Genomic DNA, 8,398 nt, shown 5'->3' on the forward strand with positions numbered 1-8,398 from the left:
TTTGGGTAATGCTAAAAAGACCAAAAAAACAACAGAATTTATCTTATTTAGTATTTATTAATTGTCACAACAATTAATAAATACTAAATAAAGTAAATTATGACTATTTTTTGCTGATTTTCTTTGGTTACCAAATATTTATGTATATTTTATATTTTAACATATATTTTAAACGGTCACTACATAATAGGAAACAAAATCAAAACACTTATTCTATACATAACTTCAAACATGTTACCCACAACTCTTACCTTTTCTTTACGCCACCACTTCGATCTTCCACCAAAGGAGTTCAATCCAAATCATCAATATATAAACACACACACACATTATTTCAACAAAAAATATGTTCAATGTCATATAAACACAAGACAATATATATATACAAAATGGGTGCATCGTCACACAAATGGTTGAGAACTATTCGGAGGAAGTTCCTTAGATCATTCAACAAAGACAACATCATCACTACTCTACCTTACACAAGAAGAAACCAACTCGAAGAAAATGATAATGAAGCCACCATAGGAAGCAACAATGAAGAAGAAACCACCACCATAGCTAAGGAAGATCTTGCGGCAATCAAGATCCAAGCTTATTTTAGGGGTCATCTTGTATGTTACATATTACCCATTCACCCTAATAAATCCATGTCACAATCATACAATTATTTCTTGAAAGCTTGCTTAATATTATGTGTGTATATATAGAGTTTAATTTTGATGTCTGACAGTATAAAACGTTTTATATAATCGTTCAATTATATTGATTTTTATGCGATCAAAATAAAGTAAAAATTAAGTACTTTTACTGACGTGACATTATTATATGATTGGATTTATATATATAACTATTTTTAAGCTGCATCAAAATTAAATTCATACATATATTTATAAACTTCGAAATTATAATGGATGGTGTGTGATATGGTTGAATAATTATTATTGAACAGGCAAGAAGAGCATATGGAGGTCTTAGAAGCATTGTGAAGGTGCAAGCATTGGTGCGTGGTGTTTTTGTGAGGAAACAATCACATATTGCTATGCAATGTATGCATGCAATTCTTCGTTTACAACTTAGGGTTCGTGCAAGGCACCTCCACCTCCATGGAACCTTTCATAATTATTAACAAGGGAAAGTATTATTTTGTTCCTCCTGTTCGGGTAGAATTCTAATTTGGTACCTAATATTTTAAACATTCTATTTCAATCTTAAAAATTTTTAAATGTCCTATTATAATTTTAAAATAATTCTAAACGGATTTAATATTGTCCCACTATTAAACTTGGTACAAATAATTTGCATATTGAAGAACCAATAGCATTTGATTTAGTATATAAGTAAAATTGATCTACCAACGATTACTAATATAATTTTTTTTTTATTTTGAAGTGTTGATGATTGATTGTTAGGATTTGGAATTTTGTACAAAAAAAATTGAAGAAAAAAAGTGTTACAAAAAATTTTTTGTTATGTTTTTCTAATACATAAAAAAAATATAACTTAACTAGTAACGTTATTAATATTTACATTACTGTTAACTATTATTATTAAATTTAATGGTAGAACTACATTAAACGTATTTAAAAATTTTTGAGACTGAATATAAGATTTAAAAAGTTAAAAACTAAATTAAGATTTGACCCATATTGAGGACTAAAATAATACTTTATTCGATTAATAATTAATGCGACTTTGTGTTTGGTTTCTAATTTATTTAATTTATGGTTGAATGATTTTAAAGTAGATGAGAAATATTATTTGTACAATGAATATTATTATGCATATATTCATGAATGTGTTATAATTTGTGCCAAATGATTTTGTATTTTATACATATGCATACTAATTCCCAATACTCAATCAAGGATACAAATTGATATGATGAAGTTGCTGAAAATTTTGGATTTCATATGTAAGCCTACTAATTCCCAATACTCAATCAAGGTATTACAATATTTATCTTTTATTATTATTTAGAAATATGGTTTAATGAAATTAATTATTTTCTCTTAATATGTTAGTGTTTCCATCAATTCTCATCTTAGATATAAAAAATTTTAATTTGAACCAATTACTTTATCAAATATTATTTTTGGACTTTAATTCTTAAAATGCGATTTTTTTTTTTGTATTTAAGCAAATTCGTCGGATCCGGTGAATTCTATAAAAATTGGCAAGTTTGCCTAATCCTTGACGAACTCTATAAATTTGCCTAACCTCCAGCGAATTCCACTCAAGTTTTTTCAAAAATCCACTTTTAATTCATATCATTGTTTAGAAAATAGTATATAGATCTACAAACAGTACATAAAAATACATAAATAACAAGCATGACTTTTTCAAAAAAAAATTAATTATAAATTAAAAAAAGCCATATTTAACAAAATTTATCTTTTCTAAAAATACAAAAAAAAAGAGAGAAAGAGTAATGGCTAATGGACTTTCAATGTTTCTTACTTTCTTAGCTATGGAAGCTCAATTGTACCTAAAGCACAAAAGAAGGGTTAATAGTCATCTAAAGTTTTTGAATTTCTCAACTCTCACACCCTCTGTATTCTGAAATTCGTACAAATTCGTTTCATTTTTGCTTCTCTTCGTACGCACTCCACTCAACCCTAAGCCCACTTTTTCTCCACCCTCTGCCGCCGTGACTGCGTCTGTTTTCACCGCCGCCGCCGCCTGAAGCTCTGCTCTGTTCAACTGGAGCTATAATTCAGGTTTCCCCTCTCAACATTTGCTTCATTTCTTACTTGATTTTTGTTTACTAAGTAGATGTTATGAAAAGAAAAATCATATTTTTACTTGTCAACGCAGAGTTAATAGTGTGATTTGTGTTTGGAAGTTGATTTAGTGTTTGATCAATGAGTTCCTGGATTTGTCAATTGCATAGGATTTTTCAATTAAGAACTTAAAGCAATTAAAAAAAAATGGTGGAAAGAAGCTGTGATATTTTTCTGTATTCAATAGATTATTTTTCTTGTTTATCTTGAAAATTGAAATTAATCTGTTTTCTCTGTTAATATGTGCTGCAATTTGTAGTTTCTCAGGGGTATTTCTGCTATAGTAACTTGATCATTAACATGGATTTGTGCTTTGTTGAATGTCATAATAGATATTGCTTTCTCAAATTTTGCAGGTACAACTTGAAGCTTAGTTTGGTTAGAGGTATAGCTTGATGGCTCAGATTGAAATAAAATCTGGTGCATTGGTTACTTTGCAAGAGCTAAACCATTCGTCGCCATTTTTCAAGCAAGGAGCGTCGCTCAGAGTAACCGGAAAGTGAGTGGTGCAACTCTAATTGTACTTCTTGTGGGAATTTTCACCATAGTAATGACAGGAAATATTTCAGATGATGTTAAAATTCCATGCCATTTGAGTTTTGCCATAGTTTCATTGATCCTGGATCTCTTGTTCCTAAAACTATTTTGCCTTGGTTATTTGTGTAGCATCAAATTTGAGGATGTGAGTAATGTAGCATTATTTTTGGATTAATAAAAAATTGATGTATGATTAACATTTTGTATATACTTTAAAATCTCACCACCGGCAATGATGGTAGCAAATAATCGTTCGTTAACATATTTTAAGCTTCCTACAGGTTGCAGGAATACACATTAGAGACAGCCTTAGCAACAATCGTTGATGGTAGTGATTTCTTGAAAGTTAATACCGAACATCTGAGGGATCTTACCTTCAAAGTTGGTTCTATCTACCAATTCATTGGTGAGCTTCAAATCCGATCCGAGAATAATGAGGTATGCTCTTCTTAAAAATGGATCAGCACATTGAACACATTCACCATAGAATGCGCGATTGAGAATGTTGTTCTTTGTTTCTTGGTGCAGGGAGTTTTGCAGGCTCGTGTCGGTAGAAACGTTGATGGGATCGATCTCAATCTTTATCATCAGTCACTGCTGCTTCTAAGACAGTTTCAGGCCAACCATCTCAACAATCCAGCAAGTTAACTTTCGTAGGATATTTGCTGGCACAAACTGTCATAAATCACTAATTTAAATGTAACTTTTTTTCCCTCTTAAAATGATGTAAGGTTGTTCCTTGGAATATATTCATGTCAATATTTTTGTCACTTTGAGATACTTATGTAAGAGCATTTCTATGTGATTTCAAGAGAATGGTATGAACATTATATATTGCTCATCATGTGAACAGAAATTTTCACAAGGTTCATTACTTTTGGTTGCTCAATGGCACATGCTGCACATCAGATCAAAGGGTGTTTTAACCTTCAAATGGGAAAAAATTTCAAGTTATCAACAAAGTGAATTAATATTTTTTTTAAAAAATAATTGGAAATAATTATGACCAACCTCAATCGTTACTGAAAGTCTGAAAGNNNNCTATTTTCATGGCTTGATTTTGTTGACAAACCTCTTGCTTTCTCAAATGGTGTAGCATATATACATTATTCTCTTTTGAAGACATAGCAAAGAAATGCATGGCGTGTCTCGTAGAGTTCAACAATTTTTGGTCCCAAAACCTCACAAAAAAGAATCTTTCTCTTACACAGACCTCTTGAACCTTTGTAAAACCACCAATTGCATAAAACAGACGCATGCGCAGATTGTTGTTAATGGCCACGAACAAAACCCATTTGTCACAACTAAGCTAGTAGACAGGTATACCCAATTAAGCTCCAACCTTGAATATGCACGCAAGGTGTTTGACACTTTGTCCGAAAGAGATGTTTTCTGTTGGAACGTGCTCATCAAGGGATATGCCAACATGGGTCCTTTTGTTGAGGCCATAAAGGTTTATGATGAGATGCACACGAGTGGCACCACCCCGAATCGCTATACTTATCCTTTTGCACTCAAGGCATGTGCTGCTGAGAGGGATTTCCATAAGGGTAGAGTGATTCATGGGCATGTTGTGAAGTGTGGGTTGGACTTGGACTTGTTCGTTGCCAATGGCCTCATTGCGTTTTATGCGAAGTGTCAGGAAGTTGAAGTGTCTAGAAGAGTGTTTGATAAGATGCCTCAACGCGACATTGTTAGTTGGAATTCAATGATCTCAGGGTATGCCACAAATGGATATGTGGATGATGCAATCTTGCTGTTCTATGACATGTTGAGGGATGGTGATATCAGTGCTCCAGATAATGCCACCTTTGTGACTATTCTCCCTGCATTTGCTCAGGCTGCGGATGTTCAAGCCGGATATTGGATTCATTCTTATATTGTCAAGATAGGGATGAATCTTGATGCTGCTATAGCTAGTGGTCTTATATCATTGTACTCGAATTGTGGCTACATTCGCATGGCAAGAGCAATCTTTGACCGGGTTTCTGATAGAAATGTCATTGTGTGGAATGCTATAATTAGATGCTATGGAATGCATGGTCTTGCGGAGGAAGCACTCAGCATGTTTCAGCAATTAGTTGAGTCAAGCGTGAAGCCGGATGGTGTTTTATTTTTGTGCTTGTTATCTGCTTGCAGTCATGCAGGTTTGCTCGAACAAGGCTGGCACCTTTTTCAGTCCATGGAAACCTATGGTGTCAAGAAAAGCGAGGCGCATTATGCTTGCATTGTGGATCTATTAGGCAGAGCTGGGGATTTGAATAAAGCATTGGAGATTATCCAAACTATGCCTATTCAACCGGGGAAGAATGTTTACGGTGCCTTACTCGGTGCTTCTAGAATACACAAAAACATGGAGCTTGCTGAATTTGCCGCAGAGAAATTGTTAGTTTTGGACCCCAACAATGCGGGGCGCTATGTGATTCTAGCACAGATGTATGAAGATGCAGGAAGATGGGAGGATGCAGCTAGAGTGAGGAAAGTAATCAAGGAGAAAGAAATCAAGAAGCCAATTGGGTATAGTTCTGTGGAGCTTGAATCAGGTCACCAAAAATTTGGGGTAAATGATGAAACACACGCATTTACAACACAAATATTTGAAACTCTGCTAAGTTTAGATAGGATCATGGGGAAAGAAGCTAGCATTCATTGGGATTCCATTTTAGTGGAAAACAGTGTATGCTAGCACTTTTATGTGATTCTTTTCCAAGCTGATTACTGGAATAATTTACAAAATAACAACAATTTACATGCCTAGCTTTAACATTTTTATGAATGTTAGTTTTATAGTTGAGCTTTTGTTCTCAGATCTCACATGAAAGTTTTAGTTGAAGCTTATATTTGCTTGATCAAGTGCATATCACTTAGTTACAAAAGTCCAAACCAAAACTTGCTTGAAAGTTAAGGCTGCAATAAACAACTAAAAACACTTTAAAGATGAAATTCTGCAACTCAAAGTGATTCAACTAAACCTCTGAATCAAGCCCCTATAATGTTTTTCAAACCAAATTCCACTCTACAGACCTATAAAATTATACTAAACAAGTATCAACATTTTCTTTTTCAATAAACTTTGCATCTGGCAATCAGAAATATCATAAAAACCCATGATAGCATTTAACTTCAAGGATAATTGTAATAAAGTTGACACACACACACACACACACACACACATATATATATATTAACACCTTTTAGTAATTGTAACATCAAAATCACTCAGTGACCCTCTACCACTTTTAAACTTCTTCATGGCACCCAATGATGGTGCTGCTATTACCTGTGAATTTTCTTGTGCCTTCTCTTCTAACACAAACCCTTTATTCCCACCACTTTGCTTTTGACCCTTGAAGATCCAAAGAAGAACCTTGCCCTTCTTTTCTTCACATGGAACATCATCATTCCTTTTGGTTATAATAGTCTCTTCAACCCTTTTCTGTTTGAGGGCCATTCTCTTCTTCTTGCACTTAACTTCTCCCATGCATGATACCTTAGGAGATGATGGTTCATTATTTGACCTAAAGCTTGCACTCCTATGCTTTCTTCTAACTTCCTTTGGAACTATTGAAACCTTGAATCCATGGTGTGATCTACAACCCCTTTTGGATACACTATTGTTGGGACTCATTGTTGGATTTTGAAGGGCCATTGAAGCTACTACAGGTTGTGTAAGAAAAAACTTGAACAACTTGTTCTTCAATTTGGAAATTTTCTCCATCATCATGAAGAGTGGCTACAGAATTTTGACACTAACACAGATTAATAAGGCATGTATATAGAGAATTTTTGGAGTAATTGAAAGTGATATTTGAATTTTTGAATATTTGCTAATTAGAAACTGAATAGGGATGGATTATTAAGAAATAATTTGGTTGACATTAATCAAGGGATGGTGGCGTACTATATAGATTTATTGGGAATTTTCAAAGAGTTGGGAAGAACAGAGAAGGAGCACATGCATCAGGAAAAGATAAAGAAGTATATATATCATTGAATTTTTTTTCCCTAAAGGATTGATTTTGATTTGTAAATGGAATTATTTGCTTTAAATGTTACAAATTAAAAGTTCATTTGACTTTCAATATCTTATTTATCTTGAGTATTTATTGAAATTCAATTCGAATTTGATTTGAGTCTATGGAATTTAATTACGTTTTAATGTTTGTTATAAATAATTTGACTATAATTTTAAAATCGTGATCTCGTAATTTTATCATAGGACTATATTACGTGTATATCAAAATCAGTCACTAAAATCAGTTATCAATATAAAATACATATTAGAATATAAATATATATTAAAAGTAAATTAAACTACACATATATTTATATATAAATACATTAGTAACTGATTTTAGTATACGAATAAATTTCTCACAAAATGAAATAGATTTTTTAACAAATAGATCGTATTATCTTAAAATAAAAATGTTAAAAACTGAAATGTCTTTTTTTTAGACAAGGGAGCTTTGTCTATTGTAAAAATGGACAAGGTTAGGTTGGATCTTTATACTCTATAAATCAATTTAATTTTTTTAATCTAATAATTTAAAAATATATTTTAACCTATATTTTTAAATATTGATAGCTAATTAATAGTTAAAAATAATATATTCTGGTAACAATTAAAAAACAAAAATACTATTCGTATTATCGTATATCAAAATTAATTATTAAAATCAGCTATCAATGTATTTATATATAAATACATATATAGTTTAATTCATTTTTAAGGAATGCTAGGGGATCAGTAAGTTTCGTAATTTATGGCCATCAATTAACCATCATTAGTATTTTTAATGATGTAGAATTACATCTAATGGTATAGAATTTCAGGGAATGGATCCTCTCTAGTGGAAAAAAAAACTGGATCCTCTCTAGTTTCTCCAGTGTAGGATCTCACCCTTTATTGTTCTCTCTCTTCTATTTAATTTTGGTCCCACTTATAAAATTAAAGGTGAAAGATCACACTTTATTCTCTCAAATGTTAAAAAAAAATAGAGAGGATCCATTTCCGTAAAATTACTCACTTTCTTTTTTATAATTAAATGCTGACCAAATTTTAATAAAAATACTAA

General features: G+C 32.0%; 4 protein-coding genes across 4 annotated transcripts; 3 read left to right on the top strand and 1 right to left on the bottom strand.

Moving 5' to 3' along the window:
- On the top strand, nucleotides 318–1,432 carry LOC107634155 (protein IQ-DOMAIN 31). The gene is made up of 2 exons (XM_016337731.2): nucleotides 318–614; nucleotides 953–1,432. The coding sequence occupies exons 1-2, from the start codon at nucleotides 354–356 to the stop codon at nucleotides 1,127–1,129; spliced, it is 438 nt and encodes a 145-aa protein (XP_016193217.1). The 5' UTR covers nucleotides 318–353; the 3' UTR covers nucleotides 1,130–1,432.
- On the top strand, nucleotides 2,419–4,191 carry LOC107634154 (CST complex subunit TEN1). The gene is made up of 4 exons (XM_016337730.2): nucleotides 2,419–2,720; nucleotides 3,140–3,282; nucleotides 3,602–3,758; nucleotides 3,849–4,191. Exons 2-4 carry the CDS (start codon nucleotides 3,179–3,181, stop codon nucleotides 3,966–3,968), a joined length of 381 nt encoding a protein of 126 aa, XP_016193216.1. The 5' UTR covers nucleotides 2,419–2,720; nucleotides 3,140–3,178; the 3' UTR covers nucleotides 3,969–4,191.
- On the top strand, nucleotides 4,368–6,128 carry LOC107629471 (pentatricopeptide repeat-containing protein At3g46790, chloroplastic-like). Its single transcript, XM_016332271.2, has one exon. The coding sequence runs from the start codon at nucleotides 4,456–4,458 to the stop codon at nucleotides 6,004–6,006; it is 1,551 nt and encodes a 516-aa protein (XP_016187757.1). The 5' UTR covers nucleotides 4,368–4,455; the 3' UTR covers nucleotides 6,007–6,128.
- On the bottom strand, nucleotides 6,369–7,081 carry LOC107629470 (uncharacterized protein At1g76070). The gene has a single exon (XM_016332270.2). The coding sequence runs from the start codon at nucleotides 7,042–7,044 to the stop codon at nucleotides 6,505–6,507; it is 540 nt and encodes a 179-aa protein (XP_016187756.1). The 5' UTR covers nucleotides 7,045–7,081; the 3' UTR covers nucleotides 6,369–6,504.

Source organism: Arachis ipaensis, chromosome B03 (genome assembly GCF_000816755.2).
Source record: "Arachis ipaensis cultivar K30076 chromosome B03, Araip1.1, whole genome shotgun sequence".
In the NCBI taxonomy this organism is placed as follows: Eukaryota; Viridiplantae; Streptophyta; class Magnoliopsida; order Fabales; family Fabaceae; genus Arachis; species Arachis ipaensis.

Bases quoted from the DNA above. Each gene is read 5' to 3' on its own strand.
- LOC107629471 (XM_016332271.2), top strand. From the start codon at position 4,456: ATGCATGGCGTGTCTCGTAGAGTTCAACAATTTTTGGTCCCAAAACCT.
- LOC107629470 (XM_016332270.2), bottom strand. From the start codon at position 7,044: ATGATGATGGAGAAAATTTCCAAATTGAAGAACAAGTTGTTCAAGTTT.
- LOC107634155 (XM_016337731.2), top strand. From the start codon at position 354: ATGTCATATAAACACAAGACAATATATATATACAAAATGGGTGCATCG. The intron at 615-952 runs GTATGTTACATA...ATTATTGAACAG, and splicing joins CTTATTTTAGGGGTCATCTT to GCAAGAAGAGCATATGGAGG.
- LOC107634154 (XM_016337730.2), top strand. From the start codon at position 3,179: ATGGCTCAGATTGAAATAAAATCTGGTGCATTGGTTACTTTGCAAGAG. The intron at 3,283-3,601 runs GTGAGTGGTGCA...AGCTTCCTACAG, and splicing joins TCGCTCAGAGTAACCGGAAA to GTTGCAGGAATACACATTAG. The intron at 3,759-3,848 runs GTATGCTCTTCT...TTCTTGGTGCAG, and splicing joins TCCGATCCGAGAATAATGAG to GGAGTTTTGCAGGCTCGTGT.